The sequence below is a fragment of the Acomys russatus genome, chromosome 23 (assembly GCF_903995435.1).
Source record: "Acomys russatus chromosome 23, mAcoRus1.1, whole genome shotgun sequence".
NCBI classification, from domain to species: Eukaryota; Metazoa; Chordata; class Mammalia; order Rodentia; family Muridae; genus Acomys; species Acomys russatus.
Window position 1 is genome coordinate 52,849,694 of NC_067159.1, and position 25,343 is coordinate 52,875,036.

The 25,343-nt window shown below is 39.6% G+C and overlaps 1 protein-coding gene across 16 annotated transcripts in view; it reads left to right on the forward strand.

The window, feature by feature from the left end:
• The window catches only part of Fubp1 (far upstream element binding protein 1), a 909,332-nt gene that overhangs the window by 876,941 nt on the left and 7,048 nt on the right, over positions 1 to 25,343 (forward strand). For 2 of the 16 annotated variants that reach the window (XR_007832808.1, XM_051166042.1), the window contains exons 1-19: positions 3,607 to 3,856; positions 7,017 to 7,107; positions 7,867 to 7,929; positions 8,616 to 8,654; positions 9,485 to 9,524; positions 9,887 to 9,939; positions 10,034 to 10,105; positions 10,291 to 10,348; positions 11,822 to 11,984; positions 12,101 to 12,199; positions 12,303 to 12,404; positions 12,626 to 12,728; positions 12,824 to 12,924; positions 13,464 to 13,605; positions 14,296 to 14,456; positions 17,157 to 17,308; positions 17,592 to 17,671; positions 20,341 to 20,478; positions 22,159 to 22,233. Coding sequence is in view for 6 of the 16 variants with exons in the window: in XM_051166042.1 (XP_051021999.1) it covers positions 3,749 to 3,856; positions 7,017 to 7,107; positions 7,867 to 7,929; positions 8,616 to 8,654; positions 9,485 to 9,524; positions 9,887 to 9,939; positions 10,034 to 10,105; positions 10,291 to 10,348; positions 11,822 to 11,984; positions 12,101 to 12,199; positions 12,303 to 12,404; positions 12,626 to 12,728; positions 12,824 to 12,924; positions 13,464 to 13,605; positions 14,296 to 14,456; positions 17,157 to 17,308; positions 17,592 to 17,671; positions 20,341 to 20,478; positions 22,159 to 22,233 (1,840 nt within the window). In the remaining 10 variants the exon portion in view is untranslated. Of the gene's footprint in view, positions 1 to 3,606; positions 3,857 to 7,016; positions 7,108 to 7,866; positions 7,930 to 8,615; positions 8,655 to 9,484; positions 9,525 to 9,886; positions 9,940 to 10,033; positions 10,106 to 10,290; positions 10,349 to 11,821; positions 11,985 to 12,100; positions 12,200 to 12,302; positions 12,405 to 12,625; positions 12,729 to 12,823; positions 12,925 to 13,463; positions 13,606 to 14,295; positions 14,457 to 17,156; positions 17,309 to 17,591; positions 17,672 to 20,340; positions 20,479 to 22,158; positions 22,234 to 25,343 lie in introns of those variants that run through there. The other 14 variants (XR_007832814.1, XM_051166047.1, XR_007832813.1 and 11 more) reach the window with 12 other exon arrangements.

The window sequence follows — 25,343 nt, forward strand, 5'->3', positions numbered from 1 at the left end:
GAGAGTTCTGACAGACTATAAACTTTGGCACCGTATCAGGATATAGCTGAGTGATAAGACTACCTCCTTGAACAGAAGGTCCTGGTTTAGATTTACAACATAGGTGGGAAAAAAGTTCTTTGGCATTTTAAAATTTTAGTTTAAGCATCTTCACCTCAAAAATGGTTCGGTGGTTCAGAGCTAAAGGGGCAAGGAAAACCGCTTTCATAGGATGAATTCCCTTGAGTTCAGGCTAGTCTGGTCTACATATTGAGTTCTAAGCTAGCCAGAGCTAACATAATGAGGTTGTGTCTCAAACAACCACACAGAAAAACCCCAAATTACCTTCTCTGTATGAACGCCTCCAGTCTCCGACACTGATTAAACTGTTCTCTACCTTGTTCCAAAGTCATGGTAACTTTTAAAACTTAATTCTGTACATGTATGTAAATGTGGAAGCCAAGACATCAGGTGCTGTGCTCTACCACTCTGCCTCAGTCCCTTGAGACAGGCACTCAACCTAGAGCTGGACTGGGGAGCCGGCGAGCCCTAATGAGCCTCTCTGCTGCCCCCAGAGTGCCTGGGAAGTGACTATGCCCAAGCTTAGTGGGTTTTGAGGATCTGAATTCAAGTCCTCCGACTAATGCAGCAAGAACGCTTACCTGATGATGAGCCATCTATAAGGCATCTGAGTTTAACAAAGACCATTTGAACATTTAAAGTGTACTACAACCCATGATTGCTCCTGATCATGGGAAGAGCAGGTAGAGGAACATATTTAGTAGTGCTGACTCCCAGTACATAGTACTGTGTGATCCCTGCAGAGCTCAGAAGTGCCTCCTCTGAGGGCGGCAAGGTGGGTCATGATGATTATGTACATGAGAAACCTGAGACACCCATCGCCCAAGATCAAAAAATGAACTAAAATGTAGTTTGGGTTTTTCAACATTTATTTACTCAACAAATAACTAGACTGTCAACACAGTGCTAGGAACTCATAACAATGGAGACAAAGTCATCGCTCTCCAATTTACACGCAAATTTAAGGGAAATAATAAAGTAAACACAGGACACAGATATATGCTACAGAGCATGGCAATAAGTTAGTGGTTGCAGAATGGCCTGAGATTCATCATAGTGAGGCCTGAATGAGGCATTCAAATCATGCATGCCAAGGGCTAAAAGCATCCAGACAAAGAAAAGAGCAAGAATACAGACTGAGGCAGGGAAATCTTGGCTAGCAAAGTGGAAAATAGGTGGAGTGGGGTAAGAGGAAGAAAAGTATGGAGACCTAAGTACATGGAGATTTTCTAGGGAAAAGGGTTTAAAGTGTAACTGGGAAAATATAGGAAATATCTGTTTCCAAGATTGCACTATAGCCAGGAAGAGACGCTTGGGCTACAAAAGGTAGGTAAGAGTATATATAGTGCTTGGAGGATGTCCCTCCCCACTGTGTCGTTATTTTTGAGTCCTTATGTTATACATCTCTGTACAAACTTTAATTTTTGAAAGATTATTTTATTTTACATGTTCAAGTGTTTTTGTTTGTATGTATTTGTACCATGTGCATGTTTGATGCCCACTGGGGTTGGAAGACGATATGTGAGCTGCCATGTGGTAAGTAAGAACCAAAGCCTGGTCCTCTGAAAGAGCAGCCAGTGCTCTGAACTGTTGAGCCATCTCTCCAGCCCCGCAATTTCCTTATTAAGTGAAACATAAGCAGGAAGGAGCAAAACTAAAGTGTTGTCTTTTAGTCTGGGTTACAATGATGGGTAACTTGGGCCAGGGCTGGAAGCCACAATGGTAAACAGTATTGGACTTTAGAGCATACACTGGCAAGATGACCAATAAGGTCTTCCTGATGACCAGAAAGAAGGCAGGGACAGGCAGGAATTAAGGAAACTATTGGTTCTCGATGAGCAGCAGCTTAGCTTTCCCATATCTGAAGATATTCTCAGTGATCACAATTGGTGGTGCTTAAAAGGGATCTGACTGGCCTTGAGCACAAGTGGGGGACTAAGACGCTGCTAAATGTTGGGACATACAAGGTTATACAGCAAAGAATTATTCAGTCCAAAATCTCAATAGAATTGAGGTTGAGAAATCTTAGTCTACAATGATTCCAATGTATTCCAGTCTAGAATACCCATGTTTCCAGTATATATAATGCTGTAAAAAATCAGAAATGAAAGTTTAACGATTGTGTATGTGGATTAAGTTAAAGGGGAGTAAATACTACTCTGAATTATCCTAATCAGAACATCTAATTGGTATATAAATCTAACTAATGAAATAAAAAATCAATTACTGATGAATAAGTGCTATTTGTTGGGCAAAGTTTCTCAAAATTCGACTGAAATCTCTTTTAGCAACTGCGTCTACAGTTCTTACAAACTGCTGACTAAATCTGTAGCCCAGTACCTTTGGTGTTTTTCCAAATCCACGAACATCCTGAGATAACTATGAACATGTAAAAAGGATGAGCTAAACTACAAAATGGCCAAGAACGAGCCGGTTTAAAGAAAATCACGGTCTGTTTGTATCTGCAAGCACGTGACCTGTTAACTCATCTATAATGGGTCTTGAATTAGTGGCACCTTAGTTACCGATTATCACAAAGACAGAAGCATCTATTTCTACCATTCTATGATTGGTGATAAGAAAAATGCTTCTTAGACTGATGGGGGAGGGAGTAATGCCATACGTCAGAAAGCCCTTTTTACCTAATTCTTTCTTAGCTAAATTGGGGGCGAGGGTGTCATTATGCCACACATAAGTATAAACAGGGCTCAAGAACCCCCATTCATCCCAGTAATTACTAGCATTAGGCAGGATTGCCTAAGGCATGCTCAGGACCGGTCTGAAGAAATGTGGTTATCGGTACATACCCCAAATATTAGAAACTGCCTCCCCAAATCACCTAGTACAGAAATGAAAACTCAGATTACATTTATCTGCTTACCCGCAGGGGGATGGGGAAAACGAAGGCAAGCCAATTTGGGTCAAGAACACAATGCTCACTGTAAAGGACACAGTAAGACTGGCCAAAGACGCACAACACTAGGTGTCTAATACTGAATTTAACAACACTCACGTTTTCAAAGGACAAAGGGCGGCCATATTTTCACCGTCCGCTCACCCACACTATTTTACATATACACCCGGTAGGCAATCAGCTCGAGAACTAAGGGCCCCGCGGTCTGAGTGACCGGACAGTGCGCAAGTCACACAGTCAAGCATGCTGAGCTCCCGCCGGGAGGGGCGGCCGACGGTTCCGCAGCGTCGCCGCGGACGCCCCGCGCAGCCCTCGGGCCCCCCGGCCGCGCCCTCGCGCGACACTATGGCGTGGACGTAAACGCGCGGCGGCGTCATGCCCCTCACTACGGAAACACGAGAGGACGGCCTCTGCCTTCCAGTTTCCCCACAAGCCAGGAGCTCAAGCCTCGGCGACACCTGTCACGGGAACAATAGCCCGCAAGGGCGCGGGGAGGAGGAGGAGGAGGAGGACAGACCCTACTCTCGCAGACTCTTAGTCAACTCTCGCGATGTTCTTTGCCCGGCCCAATCCCGCTCCCCCACCACCGCCCGCCGCACGTTAGCTCCCTGAAACGTCGCGGGATTTCCGCCGGCTAGGCTCCGCCCCTTTACGGCACGATGGTCGCGCAAGAATGTGATAGAGCCTCGACGGACGCCATTTTCTTTCTTTCTTAGCAGTTAGCTGAGAGGCGGACTTCCGCGAGGGAACGGCGGCGGCTGCTGTAGCGTGGGCATGGCCGACTACTCAACAGTGCCTCCGCCCTCGTCTGGCTCAGCTGGCGGCGGCGGCGGCGGCGGGGTTAACGATGCTTTCAAAGATGCCCTGCAGAGAGCCCGGCAGGTAAGCGTGGACCGCGCGCCCGCTTCCCGAGAGCCGGCGGCCGGCAGGGTGGGCTCGCCCGCCCGTGCTCGCCCTGCGGGCTGCGGCCCGAGGAGACGGATGGCGTCTTGTCCCGGGGGAGCCCCGGGCACTCGAGGCCCCAGCCCGTCCCCTCCCCCGCACTCCCGCTTCCCACGCGCTCTCCCCAATCGCGGCCACGGGACTTCCACTTCCGCGCCACGGCCTCTCCGCCGAGTACGCTTAGCCCCGTTGCCCTCGAGTCTGCTTCCGTTCCACAAAGTGCTTGTCGCCTCACACAGTAGTATGGAAGGTTCTGGGAGCTTTGGGTCACGACTGGGGCCAGGAAGGGGTCGTCTTAGCGGTCTCCACTGCTTCCCGCTCCGCCGAGCTATCCCTCGCTGTAATTAAAGTAACATTCACCTTCCCGTTCACAAGGGAGACCGGGGCGGGATTTGTGTGCCGCTCCACCAATCCTTTCCTCATCACAAAATGGCCTCAGGCCCGTTCTGCCCGATCGTTCCGTTTGAATCTGCCTCTCCCTAGTCGAAACCTACAACCTCTTTGTGTTACGGAGGGACTTAACTGTTGTTACCCCGAAAGGCACCGCTTTCGCAGATGAAAGGGTTGAAAGAAAAAAAGTGCTTCTATTTGAATTTTTCTTGATCGGAGCTTTAATGTCTTCAGGTAGCCTTTGATTTCTTTGTAGCTTAAAAATGTACCGTGTTGCCTTGCCCGGGGGGTGGTGCTGGACTGTATTCCCAGAGCTCAAGAGGCAGAGGCAGGCAGGTCTCTTTGAGTTTGAGGCCAGCCGTGACGACAAAGAGAGACCTTGTCTCAGTAAAGTATGTTAACGGAATTGGTGCGTAAACTAAAATAAATCTTTACGGCACTCTTTTGTAGTTGTTAGTTTTATATTAGCGTTGAACGAATGGTTATCGAAGTCAGTTTTGGCTATATTAGGAATTTATCCCGATCCCTAACCCCAGGGCAGAAAGGTTACTGAAGCAATCAAGGTTTATCAAATCTGCCATGTTAGTAAGCCATGTGTTGGGAGCTTTAGTAGTCTTCTATTCAACTACCCTGTTTGATTATCTAGTACATAGATATTGAAAAAATGTATATATATATTTAGACCGGGCATGGTGGCACAGGCCTTTAATCCCAACTGGGGAGTCAGACAGGCAGTTGTCTGAGTTCAATGACAGCCTGGGCTACACATAGAAACCCTGTCTCGAAATGCCAAAATAATAATTATGTCATATGTATAACAATATATTTATGTATTATATAGTGTAATTATGTACTGTAATAATTATTGCCTAGTTTTATTTATTCATGGAGTGGGGTTCAGTGAGCCACATGGATGTTCCTCAGAGTTCAAGTGTGTGTAAAAAAGCTAACTGTAGAAGGCAGTCACAATCTAAGCCATTAGTTGAGTGATGCCATCTTCTCTGGTACTTAACTGCTTCCCTTTTAACATTAGTCAGTGTCTTTCAGTGCCAGACAGAGCTCTTAAATTCCTAAGGTACGGTTTATAAATGCTACGTTTTCAGGTCAAAGAGTGGAAAAGATTGGTTTCCAGGTGTGGTTAGGAAGACTTTCAGGAAAAGTTGGATACCCACAGATGAAATGGGCTTTTAATTGGGGAAATGATGGTTGGCGGGCTAGGAATTGGATCACCACTTGTAGGCTCAGGGGAATTAAATTGTATTCCTTTTTATAAACTTTGTGGGGGGTGGCTGTGATGGAGAACTTTCATTTGTAGATCAAGAGAAAACTCTAATAACCCTGGGAGGTATCGTTGATGCGAGATCTGACACATACTGACTTAACAGAGATCCATAGTGGATTTAAGGCCCCAAGACCTTGAATATACCCTTGGCTTCCCTCAGTTTTCTGGTTAGAATAAACTGAGACAATAAAGTTAGTTCTACATCAGTGTTACAGACATTCCAGTCACCAAAAGTTTGGGTTTGACTTTTTACATGATCATTTGAGACATACTTAAGTTGATGGAAAGAACTCTTGGGTCTGTAGCAAATTTTTGATAATGAGTATAAAAACTAAAATGTTTGGCCCTTTTAAGTAATTAGTTTCTTTTCTTTCATACCAACGTACATACAGTAAATTTCCATTCGTTGTACCCAACTTTCAATACGAAGCTGGTGTTTATTGTGCCGCGCTTTTAGGTTAAATGCAGCTTTTAATTCATATAAAATGACTATGTTTTTTAGCTAAGACTAGAGCTCTGTAGATTACTGCATGTGTTGTTTCTTTGTTTAGGTTTTGTTTTTTTGTTTTGTGTGTGTGTTTTTTTGTTTTTGTTTTTTGTTTTTTTGAGACAGTGTTTTTCTGTGCAGCCCTGGCTGCCCTGGAAATCGCTTTGTAGACCAAACTGAAGAGATCCACCTGCCTCTGCCTCCTGATTGCTGGGATTAAAGGCGTTCACCTCCTGGCAGAACAAACTATGTGCTTTGCCTCAGCATATCCCATTATGTGTTGGTGTGTGTTGAATAGTTTCTTTGAAATGCTTTACTCCTGTTCATTCATATTTCTTGTGTCTGGTGCCTGTTAATTTTGAGTAGCCATATTTCAAGTAATCACCGGTGATTTGACTGCTAACTATCTTATTGAACAGCATGTTAGCTCTCAAAATTGTCATGCAGCCTATATGTATCCTTTGAAGGATGGAGTGTAACAAATTAGAATTAGGATACAGATTTTTCTCAAAGTTTGTTGTATTTCTTGAGAGATGCCCTGTTGATTACTTTGTTGATTTTTCTCAAAGTTTGTTGGTTGTTGCCCAGACCATTCTTATTTGGTAGCTCTCTAAAGTATTAAAGGTAACTTACATTTCTCGTAATAAGTGAATCTTGATTTTTTTTTTTTTTTTTTTTTTTTTTTTTAAGGATAGTGTATCCTTGTTTTGGTTTTTCAAGACAGAGTTTCTCTTTGTATCCTTGGCTGTCCTGGGCTCACTTTGTAGACCAGGCTGACCTCGAAGGCACAATGATCTGCCTGCCTCTGCCTCCCAAGTGCTAGGATTAAAGGTGTATACCACTGCCGCCTGGCTAAGGATAGTGTGTCTTTTGTTGTAGGAAATTTAGTGCTGAGTAGTACACAGTGTTACCCTTTCTGATTTTTGTTTTTGTTTTTTAAGATTGCAGCAAAAATTGGAGGTGATGCTGGTACATCATTGAATTCAAATGACTATGGTTATGGGGGACAAAAGAGACCCTTAGAAGATGGAGGTAAGTTATAACCAGAAATAATAATTAGCTTTCACAGTATTCATTTGTTGAGTTTTTGGTCTTGTCTATTGAAATAATTTATTTAAATAAACTATATATTATTAATCTCAGTAAATACTACTACTATATATATTCCTCAGAAGAAAAGGGAAAAGACAGACCTAGAAATGGTAGGTATAGTTTGAATCTATCAGAAAGTATTAATATAATAAAAAACAGGTTTTTTTTTTCCATTTTAGGATTATGCTTAGTTTGAGTTGCACAGACTTCTTGCTAATGTTAAAAACAAAATTATCAATTGTTTAGGAAACACTGAGTTTTCTCAATTATGGACCAGTCTTTGGTATGCTCTTTCATTAATTAACTTAAATTTACTTTAAAGGTTATGGTATGTTTGTTGCAGGTTTCCCACTTTTATATTATCTTAGGCTTTGTGTTTTATATTTAACTTTAAACATGGATTAAGACACGGATTTATAGTGCTTTCTGTTTTTAAAAATACATTGGCACTCCTGCACGTGTACATTGCGTTTTTGTTTTAGTGGTCATGTATGTGTGCATTTTGATGCTGTCTTTTTGCCCTTTAAAGGATTCTGACTGAACATACAGAAATGTATTTACAGCCCTTTCTGGGAAGACATAGTTCCCTTTACCTTAAGTACATTTATATTTGCAAGTGAGCTTTTTAATATGCAAGAAAAATGAGCTAATGATGCTTCAGATGTTGTGTGTAATGTATTCTTTTTATTTCATGTGTAGATGACTCTTGGACAAATCCGAGCAGTACAACACACTGGGAGGGAATGCCCTCTCCTTTTAAAGGCAGGAATTTTTATTTATTACCTGTGTTTAGTATATAAACGTGAAATAAACCAGTGGATTCTTAAAAGGACACAGCTGTCTCTTGGTTTATGTGCCTGAATTTTTGCAGCACAAAAGCCTTGGAATTGGGAGAATAATTATGAATTGAGCTATAGGCTGTCTGTTCTACAGTGTTGGATGCTTCTGTTTATCTGAAGACGGCAATCATGTGGTTGCTTTGAGATTTTGTTTTTGGTAATGAAATGTTTCATTTGGGAATAATACAACAGTTTAGGTAGAAACTGTCTTGTAATGTGAGCTTTCCTTTTTGGTATATTGCTTTATGGTGACTGTCAGAAACACTCACCTTTTGACATGTCAGGTTTTTATATGTTCTCCCTGTCAGTTCATGCAGTGGAAGAAGCATCATTAGCATACCATTAACATATGGAATTCTCCAGCATTGACACCAAATACTTTGTTGTATTGTTCTAAACTAAAGTGTCTGTGCTCTGTTTAAACACAAGAGAATGTAGGTTTTGTGGAGCTGTTTTTGGTTTTGTTTTTTAGATTTTTGAATCTAGGTTGAATCGTGGCAATTTTGGTTCAAGTGGTATCAGGTATTTTAATAAATAGTGATATTCTTGCTTGGCGGAGGGAGCTTGGTTTTTAATTGACAAAAATATAAAAGACACTTAATTTTGCAGATCAACCAGATGCTAAGAAAGTTGCCCCACAGAATGACTGTAAGTATTTTAAGCTAACGGGTTTTTTTGGCTACTTTTAAAATTATTTGTGTGTAGATGTGTGTGACATCTGTGTGAGTTAATGTGCACCGCTTGTGTTCATCAGGTGCCCGCAGAGATCAGAGGATGGCATGGGAATTGCTGAGAGTAGACCTACTTGTAGTTGCAAGTCACTGTGGGTGCTGAGAACTGAACCCTGGGTCTCTGCAATTAAGAGCAGTCTTTTATTCCTGCTTTTGGGTGGGGTGTAGGGTTTTGGTTTGGGGAATTTTGTTTTGAGCCAAGGTCTCAACTATGTAGTTGTGACTGACTTTGACCTCACAGAGATCCACCTGCTTTTGTCTCCTCCTGTGCTTGATTAAGGATGTGCCTTGTTACACCCAACAGGAAGGATATTAAGAATGTCTAGCCAGAATTTCCTTTTAGATGTATACCTTTCTCTTTTAAAAATAGTGGTTCTCTTTTAATTGTGGCCATGTATATATAAACATTGATTGCTGAATTGTGTATATAATTTAACTACTCCAATTCGGTTTTGGGGGGTTTTGTTTGTTTTTTTAGATTATATGAAGTTTATTAAATGACCAGGGCGAGAAGGAAAGGGGGAGGGGTAGCCCAGAGAGACAGAGACAAGAAGAGTAAGAAGAGAAGACTACTCCAATTTTTAATCTGCATGTGCCACTTGAAAGAAATGTGTCTTGTATGCCAGTAGTCTGAGTTGGTTTTTGTTTTTTTCCTCCAATGTATGTGTCAGAGAGTTTGGAATATTTGGTATGGTTGAATTAAATAAGTAAACATGCACTGAGAGTTTTTGTTTAAATTTCTTACAGCTTTTGGAGCACAGTTACCTCCAATGCATCAGCAGCAAAGGTATAGTCAAAACTTTTGAAAAACTACATTGTAAGTCTTGGTTGATGTATAGGCAACCAAGTTAATTTATTGAGGAAATGGTACTATTTTAAGTAAAAAGTTGGTAATTTGGGGAAAGACATTTTTCCCCATTGATACATTTTACAAGAAATAAGGTAAAATAAATGTTAAATGACATTCCCTCAAAACACTTAGAACTCTTTCACGGATGTTTAGTTTACCATCTTGCTCATGCATGCTGCCTCATTTAAGAAACTGAGGTTGAATTCTTAGGAGACATTAAAATTGGATTTATTAGATTAACTTTTGTGTATAATTGCACATTATTTTTCCTTGAAGAAAATGTTTCTGTTATTTCTTAGCAGATCTGTAATGACAGAAGAATACAAAGTTCCAGATGGAATGGTTGGATTTAGTAAGTAACATTGATTTTTGTTTTTAAAACACAAACCATACTTTTAAATTTTTAGGGTAAATAATAACTTATCCTCTTCTTCCCCCTTACCTAGTAATTGGCAGAGGAGGTGAACAGATCTCACGCATACAGCAGGAATCTGGATGCAAAATACAGATAGCTCCTGGTAACATCCTTTTATTTTTCTGTGTGAATTTCTTGCTTTTTTTTTTTTTTTTTTTTCCCACTCCCTTTTGTCCAGCCCTTGGAGTCTTGACAGTGGCTAGAAAACTTGAGTTTTTAAATTTCTAAAGATCTGATACTACTTTTAATCTATTTTTTGTCTAAACTTTTCTTTTTATTTAATTGTAGATAGTGGTGGCCTTCCAGAAAGGTCTTGTATGCTAACTGGGACACCTGAATCTGTCCAGTAAGTTTGAAAATGATGTCTATTTATAGTAACAATGTGAAGACTAAACTTGTTTTCATTGTTCCTGTCTTCTGCTAGTGGTTGCCTTGACATTTTCACTTTAAAGTTAATATATTGTGCCTTTCTTGAATAGAGTTCATTTGCACCTAAGACATGAAAATTGCTAAACCCAAGAACTAAGGCATTCAGATCTGAGTTTGATCCTAAGAATCAAAACTTGAAGGAAAAAAAAAATTGGCATGGTATTAGTCTGTAATCTCATCATTCAGAAGTTGGAAACAGGCAGTAGGCATTTTGGGATGTGGTAGCCAGCTAGCCAGCTTAGACTATTTGATGGTTTTCAAAGCCATTGAGAGACCCTGTCTCTTTCAAAAGTTGGCCTACACACCTATACGAGTGTATGGACAAACAAAATTATAAAACCTGAATTGGCTTGCATACAAATACATTGAATGTTACTTAAAATACATAACCAAAATAGTCATGAGGATTTCTATATTCTTGCTTTTCTCTTTTTCTGTTTGTTCTCTTCCACTCTCCTCTAAGGTTTTGATAGTATATCATCTTTAAAATGGCTGAGTCTCTTTTTTTCTTTTATGGGATGGGGCTTCATTGTGCAGCCCTAATTGTGTCGTGGAACTCAAGCAGTAGGCCAGGCTGCCTCGAACTCAGATCTGCCTGCCTCTGCCACTGCCACTGCCACTACCACTGCCCAGCACCACTCACTGTCTTGAGTTACTTAAAACACCATAACCAAGGAAGGGTCTTTCTTAGAAAGTATTTTATTTGGCACATGGATTTAAGACAGTACAACCACATAGAAGCTGTGAGAACTTATCTCATTCTATGCTGAAATATAGCACCACCTTTGTGTTCATCTGCCCAGACCGCCCCTTCCTACAATAAGACATTCCTATGACTAAATTTTATTTACTTCATTTTCAGTATTTTGTTGGTAATTTCTAAGAGTATGTACACTGTTAAATAAGTATGCTAACATATACAAGTTGGGAAGTTTTATATTTTTAAACCTTGTTCTAGGTTTCACCTAACACAGTACCTTAGAAGAAAAGGTCTGCACTTCCTACAGCTACTTGTGTTCTGTTTTCTTTTGAACTCAATACCAGTCAAGCCTTGATTCTAAAAACTATTGGCATTTCTCTTTTGAACGTCACAGACAATTGACAACACTATCCAGTCAGCAGCATTTGACACAGTAGCTGGAATATTTTTAAATTACTATATTTATTTGGTTTAGAGACATTTCATTCATTCTTGCCATTTTTCGTATTTTAAAAAAGGCTTAGCTTTTTTTTTCTCTTGCCTCAGAGCATGGAAGTGCTTCCAAATTCAACTGCTATATGACACGCTTGATACATGACGAAGATAAAACTGCTTGACTGTGTTAGGTTGTATTTTTGCGTAAGGTTGATTACGCTACATATTTTTATTTGAAGATTAATTTGTTAACAGATCAGCAAAAAGATTACTGGACCAGATTGTTGAAAAGGGAAGACCAGCCCCTGGCTTTCATCATGGCGATGGACCTGGGAATGCAGTCCAGGAGATCATGATCCCGGCCAGCAAGGCAGGGCTAGTCATTGGAAAGGGCGGAGAAACTATTAAACAGCTTCAGGTACTAACATATTGTGTGTGTTTTTTTTTTTTTTTTTTTTTTTTAAAAGCAAAACTGTCTTTTGAAGCCACTTTTTTTTTTATTATTAACATGTATTATTTTCGTAATTTTAATAGGAACGGGCTGGTGTTAAAATGGTTATGATTCAAGATGGGCCTCAAAACACTGGTGCTGATAAACCTCTTAGGATTACGGGTGACCCGTACAAAGTTCAGGTAAGCCTCACTTTGTCGTTTATATATAAAGCTGGGTGGGTAGACTTAAGTATTAAAATATTTTGAGAAATTTCTCTCTGAATTGGATAACTTTTTATTTTAGCAAGCCAAGGAAATGGTATTAGAGTTAATTCGTGATCAAGGTGGCTTCAGAGAAGTGCGGAATGAGTATGGCTCCAGAATAGGAGGAAATGAAGGCATAGATGTAAGTAAGAATACTGAACCAGGAATGGCTGTGTGCTAATCTGGGAGTGAGTAGTGGTTTTCCTATTTTAAGTTAGATGGATATGTCTTAACATTATGTCCCTTTCTTACTTGAGGTATTTTTATCTTAATCTTTAACTTGATTATTTACTACATTTACTTTATGATTTTATGAAGAGTTTTTGAGGAATGTCTATTTAAATACACTTTTGCTTGCTTAAGGTCCCAATTCCAAGATTTGCTGTTGGCATTGTAATAGGAAGAAATGGAGAAATGATCAAAAAAATACAAAATGATGCTGGTGTTCGAATTCAGTTTAAGCCAGGTAAGCTTAAGGTATATTCAGCCTAAGAATTGAAAGCTGTTAGTCTTGACACACATAATTGGTTTGTCGCAATTCACTGTATTGTGTCTTTGTAGATGATGGGACAACACCTGATCGCATAGCACAGATAACAGGACCTCCAGACAGATGTCAGCATGCTGCAGAAATTATCACAGACCTTCTACGAAGTGTTCAGGTTTGATAGGAAATTAATATTTTTGGTTTGCTTTCATTGAAAACGTTTTTACTGTGTCTGAATGAAAAGTGCCCCCTCTTTGTTATATCAGAATCTGTTGAACTGTTAAAATGACTAAACATTTTCAAATGTTACTTTAAGGTAAACATCTTAGGGTAGAAGAATTACATAAGCGCTCTACCTTATTTGCCCCAGTGATTCTGAAATTTTATTTCTATGGGTGTATGTGCCTTGGCATTTGTGCCTGTGGAGGCCGAAGGAAGATTTCTGAAGTTTGTTCTCCAATTTATGGGTCCAAGGAATCAAATTCAGATCACTGAGCTTTGGTGCAAAGTCCCTTCACCCTCTGAGCCATCTCTCTTATCTCCCACTATATTTTAAAGGTGGAAGTTATTACTTAATTGAATGTTTTTGTTATCTTTTAAGTCATCTCTTAATTTCACTAAAAATATGAAAGTTATGGGGAAATAACCCTAATAGTTTTATTACAGAGTTTGGTTTTTTGTTTGTTTGTTTTGTTTTCCTTTCTTCTTTCTTAGGCTGGTAACCCTGGTGGACCTGGGCCTGGTGGGCGAGGGCGAGGCAGAGGTCAAGGCAACTGGAATATGGGACCACCTGGTGGACTGCAAGAATTTAATTTCATTGTGCCAACTGGGAAAACTGGATTGATAATTGGAAAAGGCAATGTATTTCAAATTCTTTGTTAGACAAAACTGATTTTTCTGAACACTTTATGTAAACTCCATACCAATTTATTTTTTATTTCTGGATGCATTTAGCAGGAAGGGATGTTGTAGCAGCTAGAACAGGAACAGTCTTAATGTGTGTTAAAAATGAGGTTTCTGTTATGACGGTTACTGCGGAAAGGAGACCAAGAATTCATTATCATTTAAAGCAACAAAACTTGATCCTAATTCAAATTTTTATTTAAGTTAATTTTTATTACTTAAAAAACCTGTTTATTGAAATTTCTTTTGGTCCACGTTAGGGTGTAGTGTGTATTTAAATAGATTGATATATTTTGTATGAGTTTCTCCTGGGCAAGACAGAACACACCTTTCATCTCAGTACTCTGGAGGCAGAGGCACGTGGACCTCGGAGGTGGGTGACAGGCTATTAAACAGAGAAACTTTGTCTCAAAAAAATAGTATTTCTGAGCTGGGCGTGATGGTGCACGTCTTTAATCCCAGCACTCGGGGGAGGCAGAGGCAGGTGGATCGCTTTGAGTTCGAGGCCAGCCTGGTCTACAAACTGAGTTCAGGACAGCTAAGGCTAACACAGAGAGACCCTGTCTCGAAAAACCAAAGGGGGGGAAATTAGTATTTCTTACATTCTGTGAGCTTTAGAGAACTTAGTGTCTTGTGATTTTAGGAGGTGAAACCATTAAAAGCATAAGCCAGCAATCCGGTGCAAGAATAGAACTTCAGAGAAATCCTCCACCTAATGCAGATCCCAATATGAAGTTATTTACAATTCGGGGCACTCCACAGCAAATAGACTATGCTCGGCAACTCATAGAAGAGAAGATTGGGGTAAGTACTCTAAATTTCTCGTATAATGTAGTTCAGATATACCATGGAAAAATGTATAGTTTCTAATATGAAATTGCAGGTTTTGTGGTAAAGCATGTATATATGCAGCAACATAGGAGCCGTGTCCAGAAGTAGAAGGAACAAGGTTAAGATAAGAGATGACATCAGCTACTTATAGGATGCAGTATTCATTAGCGTCGAAGCTACCCATCCCTGGTCAGTCAGAAGAGTGAGTTGAGGTGTATATCTCCCATTCCGCTGTAGTAACTTAAGATTTTCTGGTTTTTGGACTGAGTACCAATCATCAGGTTTGGAATGTAGATTAGTTTGATAGTCTTAACTCTGGAGCTCCCTGGTCACCTAACCCAGCCAAATTAATAAGCTTGGTGTTCACTTAGACCATAAAGGACTAATCAGTGAAAGACACATTACAAGTCACATGGAGGCAACATACTAAATTTACATGCACCATACACAGAAATGAAGTGAAAGTGAATAGCCTAATGTGAGTGCTGGGATTAAAGTGCATCAGCCACCACTGCTCAGCCTTAGTGTCTGTTTTACAAAGATAGTGTACCTGGCAGTGGTGGCACATGCCTTTAATCCCAGTACTTGGGAGGCAGAGGCAGGTGGACAGCCAGGGCTACACAGAGAAATCCTATATCAAACAAAGCAAAACCTAAAACCAAAGATATTCTAAGTGATTTTGGTACATGCTCAATTTTGGAAAGTTTTCTGGTGGTATAACAAATGGAAGCTTAGTTTTTCCTTCAGAACAGTGTTTCTCTGTGTAGCTAAATTAATGAGCTTGATGTTCACCTGGAACTAGGCTGTAGACCAGACCAGATAAGCAGACTGGTCTGCTTATCTCTGCCTCCTGGATACGTGGATTAAATGATAAATGTATGTGTCACCACTGCCTTGCTTTGACTTTTTTACAATGGAAAACAAATAAGAGAAGGCTTTTAAATTGTAATCCTGTTTCTGAGTGCACAAGTTGGGTTTGGTAAGTTATTTAAATAGGACATAAAGTGGGGGACTTAGGAGTAGGCAGTGAAAAAAAATGAAAACAAAAAACAAAACAAAAAAAAGGAGTAGGTAGTGATTGTTACAGTGTGTTAGAAAATTTTCACGGAAGCTTAAGAAATTACATGAGTTTTAATAGCGTGCACAATAGTAATTGTTCACAAACTGCAAGTTAAACAGTGCCAAAAGTTAATACCAAAGCAAGCAGTTGAAAATAAACAGATTTTGGGTTTTCTTTTTTGTTGTGGTTTTGTTTTTGAGACAATGTCTCATTATATATACTAGGCTGGCTTTGAATTCAGAGACATCTGCCTGCCGTTTTCTCTCATTGCTGGGATTAACAGTGTGCACCAGCATTCCCAGCTATCTTTGCTTTTTCTTAGCCTACTAGACCTAAATAAGGGTTTCTGTTGTATCATTGAAAAACTATATGTTAAAAGTTTGGCTTAGTAAGCAAGGATAAATGAATAAATGGGATTTGAAAGGTCCTGAAAGTTTAGGCTGTTTGATAACGAGAAAATTGATAACCAAGTATAGTTTTGGCATTTTGTTGGGTTGCTGTGTTGCCTAAATGTGTAAAGAAACTGGCTTGCAACCAGAACTAATGATTTGAGTGTTACCTGGAGTCCTTACGGTGACAGATGACCAAAAGTAGCCTCCAGATCTACAGTTGTAGCATGTGCATATTAATACACAAAACAAACACTTTGGGGGAGGGGTCTGTAGAGATGGCACAGTAGTTAAGAGCACTTCTCTTTTAGAAGACCCAAAGTGAGTTCCCAGAGTGCTGGTGACTGACTCCAGGGGATCTTAAGCGCTCTTGTTCAGGGGGTAGCTAGAATGTTGGAGTACTTAGCTAGCAAGTGCTGAATTCAGGACTCAGCTCTGGGGGGAAAAGATTACAATAAAATAACTTTTTAAAAATTGTAAGCATTTTGTTCAGAATGTTAATGCTAGTTATTAACTGTAGAAAAAATGTTTGAGAACAATTTTATGTATTGGTCCTTGAACGTTTAGCAGGGTGGCCTATCTAAAAGGAAATGAAGCCAGATTGGGAGTCAGAGGCAAATAATCTGAGTTTGAGGCAAACCTGGTCTACATAGTGAGTTCGGGGCCAGCAAAAGCTACAGTGAGACCCTATCTCCAAATAAGAGAGAGTAGTGGTAAAAAGTGTTGTGATAAAGATACGTAAAATACTCTGATATGTTATCAACTGTCTAGGATATATTCATGCTATTTGTAAACTTAACAATAGATAATTTAAATTATCTAAATGGGATTTCTAGAACATAACAGTTGTTAGGTTGAGAATAATATGTTAATTGTTCCTAGACATGTGCAATTTGAGGAATATAGTATCAGAACAATTGTCTGACATTTGCAAAGTAAAAGAACATATAAGGAATGATAAACACTGGAGTAAAAGCTAAAGGGAGTTGGCTAGTGCTGATGATTTTAATGGATTTCCCATGTCATAATCTGAGATTTTATTTTTTGCAACATAAGGAGAGGAAGGTAAATTTAAATTTGCTACTTAAGAGTAGACATGAAAAAGTTGCCAGCCTTTGAGTTGCTCAGCCATTACACTGAGTGTGTTTTGTATGGGTTTGTGTGTTCTTTTGTTATTGTTTGGTTTTTGTCTTTCTTTTTTGTTTTTTATTTTTTGTTTTGCAGGGCCCAGTAAATCCTTTAGGGCCACCTGTACCCCATGGGCCACATGGGGTTCCAGGTCCTCATGGGCCTCCTGGGCCTCCAGGGCCTGGAACTCCAATGGGACCATATAACCCTGCACCTTACAATCCAGGACCACCTGGACCAGCTCCTCAGTAAGTACTAAATGTCATTTGTTCAGGACTTTTCCTAAAAATCCTAGGTTTGGGGACTATAGAAATGACTCAGCAGTTAAAAGCACGTGTTACTGTGCAGAGGGGCCTGGGTTCAGTTCCCATCACCACATGGCGGTTTACAACCGCCCATAACTGGTTCCAGGGTATTTGACACCAATACCAGGCATCATATGGTCACGTATACATACTTGCAATACATGCACGGGCAAAACCTACACATAAATAAAACTGGCTTTTGGTAAATGGTATTTGTTTTTTCCAGTGGTCCCCCAGCCCCATATGCTCCCCAGGGATGGGGAAATGCATATCCACACTGGCAGCAACAGGCTCCTCCTGACCCAGGTAAAAGATGTTAATACGTTGTTTGTATTGTTTGCTGCTTCTTGTTAACATCATAAATTATCTGTTGATTGTACGTTTGCATGTAATCTGTTTTAGTGTTGGCACCTCTACGGCAGTGTAAGACTGATAGTCTTTTATTGTCTAATACTGTGTTGTGACTTCATACATAATAGTCCATATTTATTCATAAAACATGTAGCACTGCTTAGTTCTTAAATAATAGGATATAAATTATCTTGCTGATAATAGTTTAAAATATTAAGATATGTTAAACTATTAGTAAAAATTAGGTCCCTGTTGCATACCAAAACTATAAAGTACATACATTTTGTCTTTTCTAATCTGGATTTTTTTTGTAGCATAATGTTCTCATTACATTTTCCCATATTGGTTTTATTTCCCCTTCATCATGATCAAAACAGTTTACTTAGAAAGAAATAATTGGATTTTTTGTTTGTGGTTTTGTTTATTGGTTTGTTTGATGTTATTGTCCCCTCCCCTCTTTGCCTTCCCCTTTGCAGCCTCTATAGTTTAGGGTTCAGTAGAGAAGTTTAAAAGAACACAATGTGAGTCATACGTTTCTGTATAGTGTATACTATAACTGCTTTGCTGGGTTTGTTAAATGTTTTGGTATTTTTTTTAATGTGGCCTAATAATGTTATGTTCAGATCATAGGAATTTTGCTCAGTCAGTAAATAAACTTCTGTTCATTTTATAAGCAACTTGAGCTGAGTGGTGGAGGCAAATACCCTTAGTCCCAGCTCAGTAGGCAGATCTCTGAGTTCGAGGATATCCTGATTTATAGGATCTATAGAGTATGTTCAAGGACAGCCCTGTCTTTAAAACACACACAAACCACCAAACAAACCCAGAGAGAGTGACAAAAGAAAAGAAACAAGGGGGAGGAATGGGATGATACAAGGGATGGGATAAACATTGAGATGTAACAAGAATAAATTAATTAAAAAAAAAAAAAAAAGGAAAAAAAAAAAAGAAACAAGTTGTATCTGAGAATGAAAGTTGAGTTTATGTCCATTAGCAAAAGAGTCCACTGCTAGGACAAACAGCAACAGGCATGGAGGGTGTATAAGAAGCATCAGGTACAATTTTCTTTGTAAGACTTTTTAAAGTGAATCTTTTCCTACATTTTAATAAGCTAAATGCTGTGACATGATTAAATATCTCGTTTAACAGGTTAAGTGAAAGGTCTTATATGAGTAGCTTAGTTCATGCAGTGTTTTCACATTTTGATTAGCATTGGTGTTACCAGTGTAAGGTCTGGTCGGTAAGTATGGCTTCCTTCCTCCACTGTCTTTGACATCTAGCTGAAAGATTGGCTGAGCTCAGGTTTATCAACAAGTGAATGACTCGGGCTCATCATAATGTTAACTTTGACTTAGAAGTATACAGTATTTTACTGTCTGTGTTTTCAAGAAATACTATGAGAGGATTGAGGCTTCTATAGATGTCAACATTTAGGCTTCAGACTCACATAGATTGGTTATAGTCCTATAACTAGTAGTTTGTGTGAGAATGAGTTTACCTTTGTAATTGTTTTCTTACCTTAAATGAATAATAAATGAATTGATACTGCGTTGAAGAATAGTAAGTTCTCAGTACATGATAATTACAAGTGAAAATCCCCACTTAGTTTTTTTGGTTAAGAAGATGAACTTAATGCAATAATGGTGACTTGTGAAAAGTGCAACAGCTTCTGACTAGGACTTGAGTGTTGGGAGATGCTAAAAGAGAGAAATGGGGTTGATAGAAGGGATAAACCACAGAGCTGGGGACAAGCATGCAGACCTGAGTTTAATCCCTCCCACCTTGTAAAAGCTGGGTGCAAGGAAACATACCTGTTAGTCACTTCAGTGTCAAAGAAGGTCCCTGAAGTTTCATTGGCCAGCTCTTTTAACCAAATCAGTAAGCTCTAGGTTCAGGGAGAAACCCTGTCTCAAAAAAAGGAAGGGTACCAGAGAGATGGCTCAATAGTTAGAACTACTGTAAGTAGCCTTGGTTGTCCTGGACTCGCATTGTAGACCAGGCTGGCCTCAAACTCACAGGGATCCACCTGCCTCCTCAAGTGCGAGGATTAAAGGCATGCGCCATCACCGCCCAGCCAAGAACTTAAAGCTCTTTCAGAGGAAGAAAATTTAGTTCCAGGTACTCACAACCACTTTTAACTCCTTTCACAAGAGACCCAACACCTCCTGGCCTCTTCTGTAACCCACATTTCTATAGACACACAAATACACATAATTGGAAATAAAATTTAAAGTGATAGGTGATTTTAAGGTGAAAGTTAGTTCATAGCTGTCTTCTATATAGAGTTGTTGCACTTTGCAGCTAAACTTTTTAGGCAAAGAAGCAACGACACAGGATTGGCCTGAGACAGTCCATAGGGTTTGAAGCCAAAAAAATCATATAGTCATATCACAGTTCCACCATTCACTAGTTCTGTAATCTAGGAAGTCACTTCATACCAGAAGCTGTAGTTTTTGAACTAAAAAAGCTAAGTGATAACAATAGTGATAATACTAGAAAAAATTTGAAGGTTCCATTTGTTGTTGTTATTTATTGATCTGATTGTCAGGGATCCTCAGAAAGGTGAAGGTTGGTTTTGTAATTTACATATAAACCTTGAAGTTTTTCTTTTTCTTTAATTCTAGCTAAGGCAGGAACAGATCCAAACTCAGCGGCTTGGGCTGCTTATTATGCTCACTATTACCAACAGCAGGCCCAGCCCCCGCCTGCAGCTCCTGCAGGTGCACCAGCTGCAACCCAAACTAATGGACAAGGTAACTACGGTAATTGAAGATTTTATTTTCTACTTTATAGCCAGAGCTTGTGTTTGGATTTATATATGAAGAACATTACTATGTCATAGCAAATTTTTCTTTATTTTACTTTCAGTCCTGGGAATTGTACCTAGGGCCTGTGCATGACATGTAAACATGGTATCACTAGGTTAGATCCCCAGCCCTAAGATTTTGAAGATTAAAGTGTGACTTTGGGTAAACAAACTGTCATTTTGAAATAGAAGCAGTCAGAAGAGTGATGCCCAGATACCAAGGTATACTGTTAATCTTTTGTCCCCATTTACTCCAGTGCCCTGATATATATGTGTTATTACTGCTTAGGAAACGAACTACTGAAAACTATACTTGGAGTCATGAAGCCATATTACCTTTAATGCATACTTTTGTACTCACTCCAAAAGACATGGCCATCGTGGGCTTTAAAGTCACTTACTCACCACTGATAGAACATTACTATGCATGGCCCTTACTTTGATGCACCAGTTGTTCCAGTGCTTTCATTAGGTCTTGTGAGCCTCATCAAGCTAGAGCAGTTTCTTGGTCTTTTATGTCGTTAAGAAGAGCATAACTCAGGTGTTAGATAGATGTCAACCTAGGTACCCTGAAGTTACTAACCCCGGTCATTAAAATGGTCATACTTTTACCTGCAGGGTTTTTTGTAGTATGGTTGCACCACTTGCTGTAAGGAATTACCTAGTATTTTCTGGTACATGTTATTGGAATAATGTCACTAACCTATTCATTAAAATTCTGGCTTATTCTGTGTTAATAAACCCTACCTTAGTAAAGTACTATTACAGTAACTGTTAGCTGTTAATATACTGCAAAGAATAGCTTTCCTTCTTTTAATCCTTCCATTATATTGTCCTAGATTTTCCGTGGTTGGGATTTTCTTCAAGGTGGCTCTGGTGCCCTTCTGACATTCTTCAGGTGCTTCCTTAGTACCTAACACAGTAGGATACCTTGTCATCTGAACATCTCTAATCATCAGGTTTATTTTCAAGGATAGAAACTAAAGTGTACTCATTGCTATGTAAATGTCACTGATCATAACCCTTTCCAGAGTAGACAGAACTAAAAAGTATGTTTTGGACCTGGCAGTTGGTAGCACTTGTTCCTGCGAAAGACTCAGGTTCAGTTCCCAGCACCCACATGGCTCACACTGTATTTAATTCTAGGGGACCCAATGTCTTCCTGTCTGACCTTTGAGGGCACCAGACACCTGCCAAGCACAGATGGGCATGTGAACAAAACATTTCATACAAAAAATAAAACAATCTAAAGCTTTTATCTTTATAAAATGCGTTCCACACATACCTACTAAAAATCACATGGCTGCATATCTGTTTTGTTGTTGTTTTTTTTTTATTTAATTCCATCTAGTGCTTCGGTGTTATTCTTAGCTTTTTAAAACTGGTTTTGTACCTAGAAATGGTCAGAAACCCCATGTTCTGTATTTCTTTTACGTGCATTTACTTAATAGCTCGTGTAAAAGTTTCTCTGTCCACCCCTTTGGTACCCACTGTTGTGTATCCCGACATTAAGTACACTGTGGTACTCAGGTCTGCTTAGATAGTGCTAATCCCATGCTAATGGTGCAGAAGGAAAAGTGCAAACATTGCCTTCAAAAACTTACGTATTATTTTTGTTGTGTTGTTTTTTAAAAAGGGGATCAACAGGCTCCGGCTCCAGCTGGTCAGGTTGATTATACAAAGGCCTGGGAAGAGTACTACAAGAAAATGGGTATGCTGTATATTTTAAGTATACATTATATTTTATTAATTAAACCTAAGTATTTAGTAAATATACATTGAAAGTTAGATTTTGGTAGCCAAACATTTGTTCTGTTCTTAATACTTCAAATAACTAATCTATATGTTTTTATACTGTTAAAGCTAAAAAAAAAAAAAAAATGCAAGCTGGGCAGTGGTAGCCTTTAATCCTAGCACTCAAAAGGCAGAGGCAGACAGATCTCATAAGAGTTTGAGGCCAGCCTGGTATAAAACGCGAGTTCTAGAACAGTCAGGAATGTTATACAGAGAAACCCTGTGTAAACAAATGAAAAGAATATAAAGAAAAGTGACATTCTAAAACTCATTGGAGTTCAAGTCATATTAAGGGCATTTCAAGAAATTCTTAAAATTAGAAGTTGCATTACTAGGAAATAATATATGGCTTTGATTATTACTGTACTTTTGTGTAGTGATCTAAATGGAATATAAAATTAAATTTTAGAGTACCAAACAAAGTAATTATGTGTGATAACATCTGCAAAATAGGCAGAAAATTAACCCCCAGTGACAGGAAATGCATTGCTTTAATATTAAATATTCACATGCATTGAAAAGGAAATGGGGTGATAACAATTTTTAATTGTATGATAGTTACCCAAATTATTTTTTTCCCTGTAAAGTTTCTTTTCATAAATATTTAACTAGTGCAATTTCTTCTGAAAGTATTTGCCTCAAAGTTTTTTTTTTTTTAGGATAATTACAAATAAGAGACCTTAAAGCAAAATGGTTCAGTCTAGGGACTAAGGAGGTAGACAGGTAAGAATGAGTGCTTCAGGACCTGGGTTCAAATCTCTACAACCCGTATTAAAAACTCACACATGGACAGTTAAATGGCATGGAAACCTCAGTTGGAAAACAATTTACAGGACCTTGCTGGCCAGCTTTGGATTCAGGAAAGGGGGTGTAATAAGGCAGAGAGGGATAGAGGAAGACCCCTGATGGATTGCATGTGTGCACACATGCATCCTCACCCATGTCTGAAAGTTTAGTCTTGGTGTGTGTTAAGTAGAAGAGGGAAGAAGAAAATTGGGAGACAATGTGCTTGGCTGCCATACATGGACTCTGGATTTAGTCCCTGGTGTGGATGTGTGAATTTTCATCTCCAAAGTCATTTTTCTTACTGACTTTCCCAAGTGGTCTGGGCAGATTTCCTGGTTCCTTGGGTGTAGTCCTTGTCCGCACATAACCTCTTCACAAACTAGCAAGTAGAGCTATTGGGGGGTTTGGTTTGTTTTTTGGATAGTTTGAGTTTTCCTTTTTGGTGTTTTTGTGAATGAAGAGTTTTGGGGTTTGTTTTGTTGGTGGGTGGTTGGGTTTTTGAGATAGTCTTATATAACTCAGGCTGCAGTTGAAGCCATTGTGTAACTGAGGGTGATCCTGGACTCCTGTACTTCTTTCTTAACTGCATTTCCCAAGGGCTGACATTACAGGCTGTGCCACCATGCCCTGTTTATCCACACAGACTTGGAACCTGAATTTCAAAAACCACCAACAACAACAAACCACTGTTAGTAGACATGAAGAAGAGCTGAGTGGGGAATGGTGGAGGCCGGAGGTAGAATAACAAAACTTCTGTGATCAGGAAAGAATTAAGCATCTGGGTAAACGCTATGGTGATTCCTGTTAGGAAGAAAATAAGTGGAGCCAACGTGGGCAGTGTTTTTAAGAGCCATTACAGAGCAGCGAGGGGCTCAGTGGGTACAGAGACTGGAGACCTAAAGTTGACGAAGGCAACCTCACACGTTTTTTACTTCTACACACATGTACATGGTGTGTGGACCATATTTACCATATACAGCACAGCCATATGTTTCTAAAGCCCTTACACTGTTGAGTTCTGATGTGGTACTCTGAAGTCATCTAATACCTTGAACCCTCGGGAAGCAGCTGTGGAACAAATACAGGTCTATCCAGAGATGACTGAGCATGATGGTCTGTTCAGGAAAGACAGCTCTTGTGTTACACAAGTGTTGATGCTTTGTATTGAGCTATATATACAAGCTAGGCAGTATTCTGCTACAGTGTGGACCAGTGACAGACATACAGGACTAAGGGAGTGGAACACGGGTGTATATGCTGAAAAGAGAGGGGAACAGGTGGGACCTGGAAGAACTAAGTCCTCAGTAAGTCAGAGTTGTTGATCTGCTTCCAGCTCAATGAAGCCGCATTTAACATCAGAACACTCTAACCCTGCGACCCCTTAATACAGTTCCTCATGCTATGGTGACCCCAACCATAAAATCATTTTTGTTGCTACTACATAACTAAGTGTTCTGCTGTTAAGAATCATAATCATTAATCCCAGGACTTGAGAGGTAGAGGCAGGTAGATCGCTGTGAGTTCGAGGCCAAGCCTGGTCTACAAAGTGAGTCCAGGACAGTCAAGACTACACAGAGAGACCCTGTCTTGAAAAACAAAAAAAGAATCACAGTGTGGATATCTGATGTACAGGAGATCTGATATGTGACCCTCATGAATGGGTTGGTCAACCACTTCCCAAAGGGGTCACAACCCACAGGTTAAAAACCACTGTTTTAGACATTTTAGAATATCAAATATTGGCAACTTTTAAGTTTGGGGATTTGGGTTTTTCTTAGAGACTTTGAAACTGAAGACTGCTTTACCTGTCTGATTGTTTCTGTATCTTAAATCATTATGCATAACCAGGTTTGCTGTCACATGTACAGTTTATAATGGATGGTGTATGGTTTAAGAATCCTGTTTTTTTGCCAGGTGTGGTGGCACACACCTTTAGTACCAGCACTTGGGAGGCAGAGACAGGTGGGTCGCTGTGAATTAGAGGCCAGCCTGGTCTACAAAGCAAGTCCAGTACAGCCAAGGCTACACAGAAAGACCCTGTCTTGAAAAAAACAAAAAGGATCCTGGTTTTGAGCCAGGCATAGTGATGCATGCTTTTAATCCCAGCACTCAGGAGGCAGAGGCAGGAGGATCTGAGTTTGAGGCTGGCCTGGTCTACAATGCGAGTTCAGGACAGCCCTGTTTTTGGTATTTGAGAATCTTCTAAATACTGAAACTTACTTTGAGTCATATCTCTTTTGT